The 16,164-nt window shown below is 54.6% G+C and overlaps 1 protein-coding gene across 2 annotated transcripts in view; it reads right to left on the bottom strand.

Moving 5' to 3' along the window:
• Positions 1–16,164, bottom strand: part of ADCY6 (adenylate cyclase 6) — a 28,514-nt gene that overhangs the window by 11,041 nt on the left and 1,309 nt on the right. For both annotated transcript variants that reach the window (XM_006168224.3, XM_006168223.3), the window contains exons 2-19: positions 11,523–12,384; positions 7,925–8,074; positions 7,447–7,568; positions 7,247–7,358; positions 6,994–7,121; positions 6,353–6,511; positions 6,135–6,276; positions 5,889–6,017; positions 5,610–5,635; positions 5,253–5,400; positions 4,899–4,996; positions 4,321–4,408; positions 4,052–4,168; positions 3,648–3,806; positions 3,180–3,358; positions 1,511–1,546; positions 1,298–1,427; positions 716–979 (exon numbers count right to left, since the gene is read on the bottom strand). In XM_006168224.3, the coding sequence (XP_006168286.1) occupies positions 716–979; positions 1,298–1,427; positions 1,511–1,546; positions 3,180–3,358; positions 3,648–3,806; positions 4,052–4,168; positions 4,321–4,408; positions 4,899–4,996; positions 5,253–5,400; positions 5,610–5,635; positions 5,889–6,017; positions 6,135–6,276; positions 6,353–6,511; positions 6,994–7,121; positions 7,247–7,358; positions 7,447–7,568; positions 7,925–8,074; positions 11,523–12,380 (3,045 nt within the window). In that variant the 5' untranslated portion in view covers positions 12,381–12,384. The remainder of the gene's footprint in view (positions 1–715; positions 980–1,297; positions 1,428–1,510; positions 1,547–3,179; positions 3,359–3,647; positions 3,807–4,051; positions 4,169–4,320; positions 4,409–4,898; positions 4,997–5,252; positions 5,401–5,609; positions 5,636–5,888; positions 6,018–6,134; positions 6,277–6,352; positions 6,512–6,993; positions 7,122–7,246; positions 7,359–7,446; positions 7,569–7,924; positions 8,075–11,522; positions 12,385–16,164) is intronic.

Below are 16,164 nucleotides of genomic sequence, written 5' to 3'. Positions count from 1 at the left end.
AGCCAAGCCACCCCTGCCCCCACATTCATTTCTCGCCAAGCCTTGGCTCCCCTCCCTTCCCTGCCTCACGAGCTGCCCCCCTTAAATAAATAAGCCCCTTCCAGGAGCTGCTGTCTGTGCAGGATGGGGGAGCCAGGACCCAGGCCAGGGCTTGGGCCCCCAGCTTCAGAGGTCAGCTGCGATAGCTCACTCACAGAACACAAGTGCAGAAGGGTATGACGCATCGGTTACTCCAGTCCTCCCTCCCCTTTTAGGAATCTCAGTCCCTGAGGGAGGAGATGACATCCCTCCAGAACAGGGAACAGCCCATTCCTGACCTGGATGTTCAGGTCACATTTTGCTCCCATTTTCTCCATTCAGGGGACCACCTTGCTTGGTCTCAGGGACCTGTCCACAGACAGCCTATTACCACCTCCAGTGACTTCCACCTGGTTCCCCCGCACCCCCCCCACAGCTCCTCATGCCCTCCTTTGCTCCCCAGTAATGGTGACCCTGGCCCACTATGGCTGACCCACTTTCTGCTTCTGACACCTTCATGGATTTGCGTCCCTACCTCCACAGTGCTTGTCTTGACCCCCACCCCTGACGTCTCCGGGTCTTACCAAAGCTTCCTTTCTCCTCCTAGACCCAAACCTCACATCCAATCCTGGCCTTCTCATCCCCTGGTCCCCAAGTCCCCCCACTCTCTGCCAGCACCAGGAGACCAGACAAGTACCTCATCAAAGTCAGCGATGATCTCATTGAGCAGTCGCAGGCACTCGACGCCCTCATTGTTTGCCTCCAGCTCCACATAGAACTCTGAGAAGTTGGCAATGGAGGCAAACATAACAGCCACACACTCACACGACTGATAGTAGAGCTCATCATTCCGGCGCTCCCGGGCCAAGAAGTGGGCGGCCACGTCCTTGGGCAGAATGTTGTGTAGCAGCCGCCGGTTGTACGCCTGGAGCTCCTCCATCTCCTCCTTCTCCCCTGTTGCCTGTGGACACCACACCCATCACCCACTGCCAGCATTCACAAGAGATGGGTGCAGTGATGTAGGGCCGGAAATGGGCATGGGGGGATCACATGGAGAAAGGAAGGCACAAACAGGTGAGGCCTAAAGAACAGATGAAGGGGTAGGTACAGGAGAGGGCAGGAGAGGGGGAGGGGGAGGGTGTGGGAACAGAGAAGGTATGGAACTAGGGTGGGCTGCGGGCGGCCTGAGCCTTAGCTGGCCAACAAGAGATGCATTTCTGGCTTGGCCCAGGCTCTGCTACCAGGTGCCTCCCCCTCTCCCAAAGGCCCACCAGGTCACCTGGAGTTTCCAGAGGAAGTCCAGGCGGGCAGTTGACTCCACCTGCTGGGCATGCAGATACAGTGCCAGCGCAAATACCAGCAGAATCACGGGGGTCATATATTTGAGTGCCACCCTCCCTGCAGCTGGGCTGAGCGTAAGCAGAGACATGGTTGGCGTCTGAAGGAGGCATTTGGCAGCCCTACCTCTTGCTGCCCCAGAGCCCTCACTTACCAGTCCAGCCCATCAAAGGTCTCATTGGAAGAAGCCCTGGCAGGAAGACACAAGAGACAAAGTTGTCAGAGCTCCCTGGTTGAGGGCATGGAAATAAGACAGGACTGCATTTACTGAGCACAAACCACAGTCAGACATGGGGCCAGAGCTTGCTCTTATCTATCATCTATATTACATTTTTTTAAAAATTCATTTTGTTGGTGCCAGCAGGTGGCATGGTGGTCAAGGGCTCTGGACTTCTACACGGCTAACCATAGTTCAAGTCCTGAACCTGGCAGCTTCCTCTCTCACTTTCCCTCTCTCTCTTGCTCCGTCCCTCTCTAATCAAAATTAAATAAAGCTAAATAAAAACATTCTTTTAAAATTTCATTTTGTCATGAATGCGAAAGACAGAGACAGCACCTCCAACAGGATCTCAACACCACAATCCGCCCACAGCCATGCGTACCCACTATCAGCCAGCCCCAGATAGTGGGTACACATGAGCCTAGCATAGGCTCTCCAGATGTGACCTGGAGACTTAGGGAGGTCTCCAGATGTGAACCAGGAACTTCCCATGTCAGTCAGAGCATCACAGAGCATCATATTTACGACTGTGCCACCATCTGGCTCAGTTTCCTCACCAGTAAAAGATCAGATCTAAATAACTCATGTAAAAAGCTGAGCGTGGGAGGCCAGCAGTTGTCATTCTGGTTAAGGGCACTGGACTACCACATGGCTGACCGTGGTTCTGGTCCAGGACCTGGCAGCTTGTTTTCTCACTTTCTCTATTTTGTCAAATTAAAATAACTAAATAAAGTTAAACAAAATAATTCTATTTAAAAAAATAGCTGAGCTGGGACCAGCAGATAGAGTAATGGCTACGTCGCTGGACTCCCATGTAGTCGACTGCGGTTCAAGTCCCGGACCCGGCGGATTAAACTCACGCTGCATGCGTGTGCGTGCATGTCCAAGATCCCAAGAGGAGAATGGAGGAAAAGGAATTTCAGCGTGGCCATCCTCCCTGGGGGGTAATTTCTCACTTTCTGTCTCTCTGTCTCTCTCTGTCTTTCTGGCACGTGCCCTATAGCAAAAACCTCTAAAAAAAAAAAAAAAAGCTGAGCAAGGTATCTGGCATATAGTAAGCATTCAATAAATATTAGTAACTAATCTTTGCAACTACCTTGTGATTTAGGTGTTCTTGTCATTTGCAGATAAGGAAATTAAGGCTCCTAGAAGTTAAGTCAGCTGTTCAGTCACACAGCTAATGGGTAGCAGAGCTGGAGCTTTTTCTACCACAGCAAGCTATGGCCACATACCACTAAGGGTGGGGTTTTACAGAGGAAAAGCCCACAACAGGAGTCAGAAGTTTTGGTTCCTAGTCAGGGCTCTGCCACCAAGCAGCTGTATGACAGGACAGTGGATATGAAAACACCATGCAAACGTAAGAGGGGTTTTAGTTTTTGCCCTTTTTTTTTTTTTTAATGCCTGGCCTAAAGACACAGGACTTTCCCAGTACTGGGGTTTCTTTGAGGTAACTATTTGGGGTCACATGCTAAGAGCTCCTCCATCTCCTCCCTCTCACCCACAGGGGAGTGGCATGCCAAAGGGCACAAAGGACCTGGGCAACAGAGAGGCTCACAGAGATCCAGCAGGATAAGAGGCTCCTGGGGGCTGAGAACATACTCACAAGCCATGGACGCCAAGCAGCAGGTCATAGTTGTCAAAGATGGTGGCTGGGGGACCCAGCAGAAGCAGCACCAAATAGATGAGCCCCAAGACAAAGATCATGGCCAACTTCCCAATACTGCTGATGTGTAGGAAGACAGAGCTGGCCAAGAGACTCAGCAGCATGTTCCCGACGAAGTACTGGGGGGCGATAGCAGGGGCAGCATTGGGGGAAGGCGGAGGTCACAGCTCCCTGGGCAGGGAGAGCCCTGCACTCCCCTGCCTGGCCTAACCTCCCTCCACAGCCCTCAAACCCCAACATCCTTCACCCTCCATGCCCACCCCCTACACCACACCTGGGCCCCAGCTGCTACTACAGTTGGGGACTCTGGTGAGTTCCTGTGTCCCAGTGTCCATCAGAGGCCTGGCACAGAGGGGCCAATAACTGTGCCAGGACACCCCCCTCCCAGCCTAAGCACTGCTCGGACACCTCAGGGAAGCTGCAGGTGGGTGCGGTGCCCTCACACAGGGGAGCATCCAAGCCCAGGGAGTAATTGAGCTGCTGCAGGTGGCAGGCAGTGATGTCAGCAGGTGTTAAATTCAGCATCCGGGCAGCACAGGTCCGTATGGGGGTGTGGTTACAGGTGAACTGCGAAAGTGGAGGGGCGGGGTATGTCAGAATAACCAAGGAGGGGAAGGGTGTCCTATACCCCAGGGGCCGAGGTTCTCCCTCAGATGATGAGAGGTAGGGAAAACAAAGAGGGAGAACTGGACTTATCCTCTGGAGCAGCGGGGTTCCTAGGGATAGCACGTGTCTTATTCCCCTCTGTACTCTCAGCTCTGGGTGGGCTCTGCCACAGAACAGAGGTGGGAGACTCTGCACTGGCTCCTTACCATGTTGGCAATGGCAGAAGTGAATACAAGCAGGACTGAAAAGATGCCGACTGCAGTGCTGTGTGCCCGTGAGCGGACAATGCTGCGGGACAGTCGTTGCAGGGCCTTAGGAAACAGCTGGAGGCAGCAAGGAACCGGGAGTTGGAGGCCACATCAGCCAAGGAGGAAGGCCAACCAGGGATGGGCCCCAAGGGGAGGCATGGCCTTCTCCTCCCTCCCCACTCCTAGCCCAGCCAGCCCTCCAGCAGCCATGGAAGTCCCCCACGTACAGAACCACAGGAGTACACCGCGCAGATCAGCACAGTGACCAGCAACAGCAGGAAGATACTGGCGTAGATACCAAGCATCAGGGTTGAGCTGGGGCACAAGGAGAAGGAAGACGTTACTCTGGAAGGTCTGGGCATCTTGTCCCACCCTCCAGAGCAGGCAGGGGTGCAGGGTCCAGGGACCACGGACTGTGCGAATGTTTTTTTTTTTTAAATATATAAAAGCTTTATTAAAGTAAACCAACAGTCCAGCTCTAACAATATTTAAGATAACTATAAATATACCAAACAGAAATTACCATATGACCCAATCAGAATATATTTAACACAGTATTGCTTTAAAAAGCAAGCAAACGTACAAAGGAAAAAAGGAGCTTATAGAAGCACATTCAGGTGTAAACAGCACGTGGCTCTGCGGGAGAGACGGACATCGCAGACATCTGGCATACGGGGATGGCCCCACCTTGCGCCCACAGGGGAGCCCTCTCTAGGCCCTGGTAGGGTGCACCAGTGCCAATGTTGAGGAAGGTCCTGGGAGGTGGAGGAGAGGGAAGCTGAGGGAGGAGCAGCAGGGCACTCACTGCGGGAAGACGAGGAGCTGGATGAAGCAGATGAAACAGAAGACCAACAAGGCACAGGCAACGTAGGCTCCGAAGCGGGGATCCACCTTCCGTGAGTACTGAAGGAGAGGAGGCTGAGCTGGGCACTGGGCATTGGGCCCTGCCCTGGAGGAGGCAGGGACAGCAAGGGCAGGGCCCCACCAGGAGCCTCAAGGGGGAGAAGCAGTGGACCCAACTGATATGAATCCCCACCCTATTCTGTGTTCCTCTGTTCCCCTAAAACTTCTGCTCCCACCACCTCTGCTCAGCCTTCCCTGCCTGGACTTGCCACCGCCCCCCGGTGAGCCCTTATCCTTCACCCAGGGTCCCCCAGACCTTCTTCTCAAGATCGTCTCTCTGGAAGGTGAGCAGGAACCGGCGCACGTGGTCCTTGCGCAGCTGATCGATGCTGCGGGCATCGATGGCCCGGCCCAGGAACTCATCTACCTCGTCCTCAGGGTTCAGGGCATCTTGGGCGCCCCGGCTGAAGGCAGGGGGCATGGCTTCACCAGGTGCGTGAGGATTGCACATGAGAAGCAGTGAGAGGGAAGGGAATGGGCAGCACCCAAGGGAGGGGGTGTGAGTCAGGTGTGTGGCTCCTGCTCCCACAAAACACATTCAGGGAAGAAGCGGTTGCAACTCCCCGCACCTGTACCCCAGGTGTAGGTGTGCCCTCTTCCCCTCCTGACTTACTTGTCTTTGCTGGAGTCATCAATGCCCTGGAGAAAGAGAGTGTATGAGTGAGCCGACCACCTTCACTTCTATAGCCCCTTCCCCGTTCCCAACACTGGGCCGAGTATCCCCACCATATGTTTTGGGGTGCTGGGGATCCCAGAGATGAAATCATCCCTCCTGCCCCCAATACAAGAAAATACGCATACAGATGGCAGCCATGACAAGGAAGGAGAGGGACACAGGGTGTTGAGGAGACAAGAAAGTGAGGTCCCAGGTCCAGGGTTGGGGACCCCTCACCATCTGGCGGAAGGCCTTGGAGTCCTTGGTCCGGGAGAAGGCACGATCTGGCACCCAGCGCGGCACCAGCCCTTCCATGGAGTTGGCCCGCGTCCGCTGCAGCTTGGCCAGCATGGCCTTCTCCTCTTTCTGTGTGGGCAGTGTAGGTGCAGGCTCAAAAGAGGGGCCCAGAAAAGGCCCTTGCCCACGCCTCCCCTTCCATCCCTGTCTCTGCATGCACCGCCCCCACCCTGCCCTGACCCTGACCCGTTTCTGGCTGGCGCCCAGGATGAGGAAGGTCTCAATGTGCTGCTCCTTCAGGTACGCATTGCGCTCGCCGCCCCGGCCTGGCTCCACCTCGTAGTCCCCATTCAGGTACTGCAGTGTGGCCCGAGTGATGTGGATACGACTGTGTGGGGAGAGAGGTGAGACCCTGGCTCTCCCACCTTGCTCCCACCCCGCACTGACTGCACCCTTCCACTCACCCAGCCCGGCCCCCTGCCTCCATATGGTTGGCCAGGGTCACGTCGTTGGACCACACGTCGAACTGCCATTTCCTCAGGCCAAGGACGCCGCAGTGCACACGCCCGCTGTGGATGCCTACACGCATGTTCACGTTCACACCTGTCACCTCACGCACCAGCCTGGGAGGAAGCAACTCCAGATCAGCTCTCAGCAGTCTTCCCTCCCTTGGCGCAAAGCCCAGGCCCTCTGCTCCCCTTGGAGCCGAGTGGACAAAGACGGACCAGATGCAGGGGACAGGGGCACAGCCTTGTCTGGACAAGGGCAGAAGCTGCCTGGGGCCCAAGGACAAAGGTCTGCAGCTTGCTCACCAGCAGGACCCAAAGCATAACTGAGCTCGGAGAGAACTCAGCTGGCATTCTCTCCGGCTCCATTCCCCATGGCCTCAGCTCTCCCTACCCCCTCCAGGCTGGCTGGGATCTAAGGGTACACGTGGGTCTGCGCAGGCTAGAGGAAGACCTGTGCCATTCCCCAGTGACAGACAGCTCTCAAAGATGAAGAAATGGCCAAGACTGAGGAGAATTCCTGAGCACACATCAAAGAGTAGGAGCAGTCTGGGCCCCCACCCCAGTTCTAAGAAGCCTGGGAATGAGGCACTACTTACGAAATGGCCTCGATCATGTCCACCCCCATCTCCACGCAGCAGTGGGCGTGGTCTGCCCGGGCCTCCGGCAGGCCTGACACACAGTAGTAACAGTCCCCTAAGATCTTGATCCTCAGGCAGTGATTTTCCTGAAGGAGCAAGAGTTGGAGGGTCACCTTTACTCTCTTACCCACCCAGCCTTCCTGGCCTGCCACCCTCACTGCAGACTCCACTCTCACCACAGCTGGCACCACCCCAAGTCCAGCACCCTCACCGCTGCCAACTTGTCAAACCGGGCAAAGAGTTCGTTCAGGGTCATGACCAGCTCCTGTGCAGTGCACTGGGATGCCAGGCTGGTGAAGCCTTCAATGTCTGCAAACAGGATGCTGTGGACAACAGCAGGGGCTGGACCAGCCACGTAGCCCCACAGCCCCCCAGACCCCCACCCTTTTGGCCTCCTTCCTACAACGCTACCTGACGTTGTCGTGTTTCTGGATATAGATCTTGTGGAACATCATGTCTTCTTTTTTTGTGTTGATGTCTTCTTTCATCTCCATGGCAACGTGCTGGGGCAACACCGACAGCAGCAGCCGCTCCTAGACCAGTGGTTCCACAGGGCACCACTATCTTCCTGGCCTCACATTTCCCTCTCCAGGTCCACCTCATCCCTCCACATCCACAGACCACTCCTCAGAGCCCTGAACTTCCTTTTGGGGCCTCAGCCTGACCCTCCCCAGTGAGTGCCCTCAGCCTAACCCTTTCTGACCAAGGTGGATGTGCTCCTGTCTTGTCCTCCCATCCTCAGACTAGAGAGAACCCCAGTGTCACAGGGCCCGCCATCCTGGGGGAACCATTCACACTGTGTTTCACGAGTTAGGCAAGGCAACAGACCCAACCTGAGGGTTACTGGGATGAGGTGAGGGAAGGCCCTGGTCAGGGAAAGCAGCCCTACCTGCTGCCGATTCTCATGCTGCAGATGCAGCCGTGCCTGGATGTAACCGCGAGTCTCCTGAAAGGCCTGGCGCTGAGACACCTCGGCTGGGTAGTGTGTGCAGATGCCAATGACATTGGTACAGAGGAACAGCAGCACATTGGCACCAAGCTGCAGGAGGGTGGCAGAGGCAGGCGGGTTACCAACCCCCCCCCACCCACCCCCCCACACACACGCCCACACATGCATGCAACTTGCTAGGCTTTCTGAGGATGACTCCTTTAGGAAGGGAGCCAGGGCCCCACCTCCTGTCTGTCTTCACTCCTGCAATAGATCTCTCCTATTTCCAACAGGATTCGACATCCCAGCCTTCTGACCACTCCTGACTAGAAATGAGATCTTCCGGAAGCAGAAGCACCGACAAAGGCCAGGTAGATCATGGGACTCAGCCTCGGCACCTTGTGATCGCCTGTGCCAAAAGCACTCCAAACAGCAAACACTGCTCCTCTGCATGTGGTTTTCCTTACAGGACAGCACCTAGGAGACCTGAGCTCTATATGCTCCCGTGAGGACAAGTCACCTCATCTCTCTGGGGTTCTACAACACAAAGAGGAGGAATAAGATCTCTAACGTCCCTCTTTGCCCTAACGTAACTTAACAATCACTCTTATACTACCAGAGCTGTGCTGGCTGCGTACGGCGGGCCAGCATTCTGTGGATGCCTTCTGTAATCAATGTTTCTTACAACTCCACAAAGAGGAAACAATAGTCCATTTTAAAGATGAGTGATCCTGGCCCAGAGAAGCTAAATCACTTGCCCAAGATCACACAGCTGGTAATGGCTGGCATAGGACTTTAATTCAGGACAGCAGACTCCAAAGCTCATGTCCTAATCCCACCTTACAGAACACTTACATTTCTAAGACTCCTACTCACCACACTGACTCTAAGTTCTTGAAGCCCAGCCTCAGAGCCCAGGCTTGGGAGTCATCAATTCACCTGATCCGAAGAACTCCCCTACAGGGAATAGAGTGCCATCATGCCTGGACACCCTCCAAGTATAATGCCCCCAACACTTGGCCCTGCCAGGCCCGACAACAAAGGTCCCCAACCTAGGGATGTGTAGTCCCCAATCATCTTCTGTAGCACTGACTGTAAAGCAAGCTGGCCTCAGTGTTTCCAGAAACTCAGGAGTTAACTTGGCACTTGGGGCTCCACCCAGGTTTGATGGGGCAGGGCTCTGGTTTGGGAAGAAGGGATTAAGGGAGGAAAAGAGCATGAATAGAAGCCAGTTCTGGGTCTTGCCCTGAACCAGAATTAGTCCTGCAAACTTGGGCAGGTCACCTCATCTTTGGGATTCTGGTTTCTTCCTGGGTACACTTGAGGGGTAGGTCTGGCTAACCCCTATCCACTTCTAGCTCTGACCCTCCAGGATGGCCTCCAGCTTCCCTTCCCAGTCCAGGCTAAGCTCCCCCTCCCAGCAGCAGGGGTGAAGAGGGGGGCACACTATCTCCCTTGGGGGTTTCTAAGAATAGCCCCCAGTGGGGGAGAAAGATGAGGGGGGACAAACTAGGCAACTTCCCTTCCTGGCCCCAGGAGCCTAAGAGGAAAATGTGAGTCACAGTAGAGGGAAGGGGAAGGGGGATGAGAGACTGAAATAACTCTACACACACCCCTAGCTGACTGTGAGAAAAAAATGGATGCCAGGGGGCTGCAGGAGATGCCAGGTTGGGTCTGGGTCACAGGGGGAGTCCGCTCACTCCGTCTGAGAAGAGGACAGAAGCACCTTCCTATGAGTAAGAGTAAGACTGGAACTGGAAAGGGGCTTCCCCAGGAGGCTAGAAAGGGGGCCGCAGCCCCCTCCCATCCAGAAACCCATAGGCCCAAATGACAGGGACTTGGTCTCAGCTCAGGGAAGCTGTATGAGCAGCCATAGCCCCAAGAACTGGTGGTACAGGGGCAGCAGTGACCTTCTCTACTACCCCAAGGATGTGCCTGCTAAGTCCCAATGGGTGAGGCTACACCAGGTCCTGGATGTGCTTCCCCACTCAGGCACCAGGCCTGGCTCTGGGCACCATGCCAGCTGAGAGCAGAGAATAGATGCCCACTCAACTGGCTGGCCAGAGATGCAGGGGACAGGGAAGCACCACCGCTAAGCGCCTTCTTTCCCAGGAGGGCAGACCAGCCCCAGAGCTCAGCCCAATGGCAGGCCTAGAAGAGTAGCTGCCAGAGCTAGCAAGGGCAGGAGGACCTGGCCCTTTAATAGGTCTGACAGTGCCCTGCAGGCACATGCTCCACAAACAAACGGGCTATAAAGTTACTTTTAAAAAGGTACGTTCTGTTCCTGTTCCGGCGCACAGGCTGGGCGGGGAAGGGCATCATGCCAGAGCACCCAGCTTCTCACCCTGGGAGCCCCAGTTAACTTCCTCCCTGTGGATGGGGCCACAGTGGGCTATGGGCCACAGGCCCTGAGCAAGGCACAGGCTGGTCCCTCAAAACCTTGAGCACGGCAGAGGAGAGCACCGTCTGGATCAGGGTGCCTCTGAGTGACCAGGAGGTGTGCTGACTGTGGGGCTATGGCTGGCCCCGCCCCCCATGGCTGCCACAGCCCCTGAAAGCCCTGCTGCCACAGAAGACACACTGAACTCTGCCCCTGGGCAGACCCCAGACTCATGTCTCTGAAAGGAACTTCCCAGCTGCCTCTTGGCTGGGTACCAACCCCTGCAGCTCTCGCACGCCTCCTGCCCTCGGGTGAGAATACTGCTCTGGCGGGTTCCACTCTGTGCTGGGAAAGGGTGTGGCCCCAACATCAGAAGGTAGATGCTACTTTCACCCTAATTTTACAGACTGGAAAACTAAGGCTGGAAGAGGGGAGGTTAGTGGTCTTGGATCCCACAGAGAAGAATGCGGCCACTGGACAACCAGGTCTGCCTGCGCCAAGCCCATACTTCTTACTCCACACTGTGCTGTCAAGCCCCACTATACACACAGAACGTGGAGGCAGCAGCCAGCCCGGCAGAGGACGACCAGGCAGGACTGCCAGTCTCATGCCCAGCATGCGGCAAGTAGGATGAGCTCTAACACACCTCTTCTACCCCACTCAAAGCACTCCTGCCCAGAGCTGACCCCGGCTCATCACCCTCCGTCCTCTCAGAAGTGGATTTGGTCCAGGAGAGGTGACTTGTTCTTTGCCGACTATACCCAAAACCTGCCCAGTTCCTCTACATCAGTTCATCATGGAGCTGCTCTTCGGGGATGGTGCCACGGCCTGCATACAGCCTGCATTGCCCTCTCAGCCTTGCCAGGGCCCTGGGGCTGCCCACTACATCCCTGTCTCCAGTTCTACCTACGTCTCTACAGGCTCAGGCCAGAGCAGGAGGCTGCGGCCCTGACACAGCGCAGGTCTGTGTACCAAGGCCCCCTCCTCTCAGTGTACCTTCTGCCCCAGATCCCAAATGGAGCTGGATCCTTGAAATTGGCCTCCCATCTCTTGTCCCTCCACTAAGATACAGCCAGACAAGTCTTCATCCAATATCTACTCATAACTCGCCCCCCTTCCTTACCACGTCCCCTTATTTCCGGCCTCCTGCCCTCCACACCTGCCTCCCAGACCACCCACCTGCTTCCAGAGGAAGGCATCACTACGGTTGAGCTGCCAGGCCAAGATGAGATGTAGGGTGGAGAGGCCCAGGCCGCTGAGGACGGCAGCTCGCATACGGATTGGTAGGAGCGTGTAGGTGATGTAGACAAAGAACACAGGGCACCAGAGGCCGGCAGAGGGGCTGTGTGGTTGGGCTGCCAGAGTGCCCCCAATCTGCACAGCCGCGAGGATCCCCAGCACCACGTAGCTCACCACCCACATGGAGTCCTGGCGAAAGCTATGTCGGTTGCACACCACCATGAGTGCCACAAAGAGGGTGGCAGCGCAGGACAGCAGGGCCACATAGGCAGGCTGAGGGCGGGAGGGCGCAGCATGGAAGGCCAGCAGCACCACCGTGAGCAGAACCAGCACCGCCATCAGCAGCGTCAGGCTGCTCTGGTTCATCTGAAAGAAGTACCGCTGGTACAGGCGCTCCAGCTTGGCCGAGCGGAACTGCTTCGACTGGAACACCTGTGCCAGACGACGCCAGCAGGATCGCCCAATCCTGGGTGATATATCAGGTGCCACCTCAGCTGTCCCGATAGCTGCTGTCACCTCAGTGTCCTCGAAGCCCAGGGCTACTGCCCGCCGACCCAGCTCCATACCCTTGCCTAGGCCACCCTTCCGGATAAAGGCCTCATCCTGCCAGGGGCACCGAGAGGGAGCCGCAGGGGTGGGGCTGGGCGGCTCCGTGTCCTGGAGGCAGCTCATGTAGCGGGGTGTGCAGAAGCCACTGGCCCGAGTCCCACGGCGCGACCGCTTCTGCCCATTGCGTTCACCCCAGGCTGTCTTCCGTTCATCCACTTTGGGGACCAGGAGGCCGCTAAACCACGACATGCTGCTGGAAGGAAAGGAACAAGATGGTCTTAATACCATCATGGCCACCACCAGTAACTCGTTACCTGGGCACTTCTTCCCACTGCCAAGCTAAGTGCTTCACATACATCGTCCTCATAAAACCAGCCTGAGGAAACCAAGACCTAAGGGCAATGGAGATCAAGCAGCCATGTAAGTGGGAAAACCAAAACTCCAACCCAGATCTGTCTGGCCCTAAGCCAGTGCCCTTAAAAATTCACCTCTTGGAACCAGCAGATGGCATAATGGTTACATTGCTGGACTCCCATGTAGTCGCCCACGGTTCAAATCCCAGACTGGGCAGCTTAAAACTCACACCAGGCATGCGTGCATGCGTGCCCAAAATCCCAAGAAAAGAATGGAGAAGGGATTGTGGCATGGCCACCCCCTCCCCCCACGGGGATGATTTCTCACTTTCTGTCTCTGTCTCTGACTATCTCTCCAGCGAGCTCATGTGCCCTACAGCAAAAATTTCTAGAGAAAAAAAAAAATCACCTTTTCCCTAGTCTCTGAAAAGGCACTGATTTCTTCGTGGTCACAAACCCAACTGCCCTGTCAACAAGTGAAGCAGTCCGTGGTTCAGGAGAAGTGGGAGGAATAGCCCACACCCTGAGCAGGGGCAAACAGCACCCAGCACCAGTGGATTATTGCTCCTGCTGTCCTAGTGAGGCCCGGTCTTCCCATTTTTCAACAGAAGCCAAAGGAAAAAAATCCAGATTTTAGTGCAACATCTCTGAATTTTTAAATGTTGGCAACTAATTCACATTTCTCAACACTGCAAGCCAAATAAATCATGTCTGTGGAATGGGTCCTGCCTATGGGCTACCAGTCGTTGACCTTGTACAAAAAGGAATCTTTCCACATTTTTCATCACACTCATGCACACACAAAACATACTCCAAGCAAAATTCAACCCCTAGATCATGGCTTAAATGTAACTTCCTCAGGGAAGATCTTCCAGCTCCCTAACCCCAACTAAGTTTAGCTCCTTTATATTTTCTCCATATAGTTATTGCAATAACAAAATCATTCCTTGATTAACATGTGTCTCTACCCCTCTAAGCTTTGGGAGGGTAGGGGTTACACCTGTTTTGTTCAGCACTTTGTCCCCAGCACCAGGTACTGGAGCTGGCTCTACAAACATAGATGGAAAAGATAGAAAGCAAGCTTCCTTCGGCATTGGTATGGAGCAGTGAAAATGAATTGCTAATAATGATAACCCTCGGACTCTTCCTCTTCCTTACTGCACTCCTATTAGCCTCTTCACTGTTCCCCAGCCAGCCTGGAACTCTGCTGCTTGCTATTCCCTCTGTCCGGAACAAGAGCTCCTACAGGTCACAGCTCAAATGAGCTCTTATCAGTGAGGCTTATTCTAACCACCCTATTAAAATAGCAACCCCCTTTCCTGGGGCTCCTTATCTCCCTTCCCAGCTTTTTCTCCAGAGCTTTAATCAGCAACTGCCATTCTATATAATGTTCTTATTTATTCATTGTTGCTCTCCTTACTGGAATGTCAACTCCATGAAGGCAAGAATGTTGGGCCGCTTCACTCACTGCTGTATCCACAGCACCTAGTAGGATCTAGAACAATGTTCATTGAGCAGATGGACAGCTGCTCGGGTGGAGGAATGCTAGATTATATTCCCATGCACTTTGTGCTTTCAACTTTTCAAGGTCTTTTCACATGCCTAATTCTATTTGATCTTCAACAAATCTCTGTGAAGCTGGTTCTGGGGCTCAAGACAGATTTGACAGGGAAAAAAAAAGAATTGAGGGCCAGCAGGGTGGTGTGGTGGTTAAAGTGATGGATCCCACACGGCCACTTCCATGATCTGAGTCCCAGACTTGGCAGCATGAAAAACATGCTGGGCGCATGTGCGTGAGTGACCAAAATCCTCAGAGGAGAATGGAGGGATTGCACATGACCAACCCCACCCAGCAGGTGATTTCTCACTTTCCCTCTCTGTCTCTCTCCAGCTAGTACATGTGACCTGTGGCAAAAATCTAAAACAAACAAAAACAACAACAACAAAAAAAAACTGGACTGGTCCTATAGCTCAATGTTTAAAGGAACAGAATCCTACATGTCTGACTGTGGAACTTTGGTATTCAAATCCCATCCTTCATTGACTTTAGAAACATGCCAGGCACACACAGGTCCGTGTGCATATGTGCCCACTATCCCAACAGAATGGAGAATGGGGGACAAGGTACTGTAGCATGACAATGCCCCATCAGGGGGTGCTTTCTCCTTTCCTCTGTCTCTCTAGTGAGCACACATGCCCTCTTTAGCCCTTTAAAAAAAAGGGGGGGGGGAACATAGCAGTTGTTTTTTACATGGCTAGCCCGAGTTATAGAGATTATAGGTAACCAAATCAGTCCCAGATCCCAGGTTTCCTGGAGGGAAGTGTTCTGAACTGCGGTGGAAGGGCTCATGACAACACCTTAATGAGTCACCTAGTTGAGCCCAGGTCAGAAGATGACAGTGAACACAGTCATCCATGGATGCCTGCATCCCCATCAGGGTCACACTCTTCCATGCCCGCGGAGACCCTGAGGGGCGCCTTGTACATCAACCTGCTGAGCTAGCAGCACTGACATTTGCACTCACTAGGGGATGAGAGGGAGAGCACCAGCACTTGCCCCAGGAGGCCACAGAACCAGACGCTCAAACACATGAGCACCACTCCAAGCAGACACCCAGGACACAAGTAGAAGACCGCTGAGGACTCCTCTGCACACCCGGAATCGCCACCCCTGAGCCGCCCTTGGGCACGTTCTGTCAGCACCCCTGCCGTATGGCAGAGGGCAGCATGTCCTTCACCTCAACATCTCCAACAGCACCATCTGAAAGGACGGGTCGGGAATATGGGGCTTCTGCTCAGGCTGGCCTTTGGAGGTCACTAAGAAAGCCGGCTCTTCACAGTACTTTACCAGGAGCATGACCTCTGGTGTGAGTTCAGGTTTCAAACCTTAGTGTGAGTATTTGCCAGGTGCATGTGTTGGACAAGTTACTGAACCTCCCTCCTCGGTTTCTTGGTCTGTAAAATGGGAACGGTAACAGCCCTGAGGAAATAGTAGTGCCTGTCATATTTGGTATTAGCTCCTCTCCCCACCCTACGACACTTAACCCAAAGCTCTGCCAAGAGTACGAGAGACAATGAGAAAGTCACGAGCAAGCACACACATCTCTCCAGCCAGCCAGGCGCCTAGTTCTATCACCCCCTGTGTCCTCAGCCGTCCCCAGAGCTGCTGGGGACAGAGCCGAGTTAAGCAGGTTTCCCACTGCCCCCGTGACATTTTGTTTTAGCCTCTTCCCATTCGCCAGTCCCCTTCCCTATTCTTATCTCCCACCCCCCCACAAACACCCCCCAACTACCACCACTGGCCCAGACCTCTGTTCCCAAAGGACCCATTTCTGGCCGTGTTCCCAGCCCCCTGGAAGCACATCCTAGCATCTGGCTCATACCCACAGAGGAAAGGGCAGACACTGTCCAGGGGAACTCATGACCCTCCCAAGAACACTCTGACCCCCCAAGGGGACAGCTTCAGAGCTCTGAAACTGTCCAACCCACGGCAACCATCCTACCCTGGGCTTCACTGCAGGCATTGCCCATCCTGGAGAACTTGCTGGGCTCCCAGCACTCCTGGCTCCCAAAGTCAGGCTGGTATGGCAGGAAACAGGAGAAGGCACCGTCCCAAGCCACGAAGTTTCTCTCTGTGGCCGCCAGCCCTTCTTGTCCAGGAACCAGTCACCATCAGCTCC

Source organism: Tupaia chinensis, unplaced genomic scaffold, assembly GCF_000334495.1.
Source record: "Tupaia chinensis unplaced genomic scaffold, TupChi_1.0 Scaffold145652_1, whole genome shotgun sequence".
Classification (NCBI taxonomy): domain Eukaryota; kingdom Metazoa; phylum Chordata; class Mammalia; order Scandentia; family Tupaiidae; genus Tupaia; species Tupaia belangeri.
This window is presented reverse-complemented; position numbering and strand designations above follow the sequence as displayed.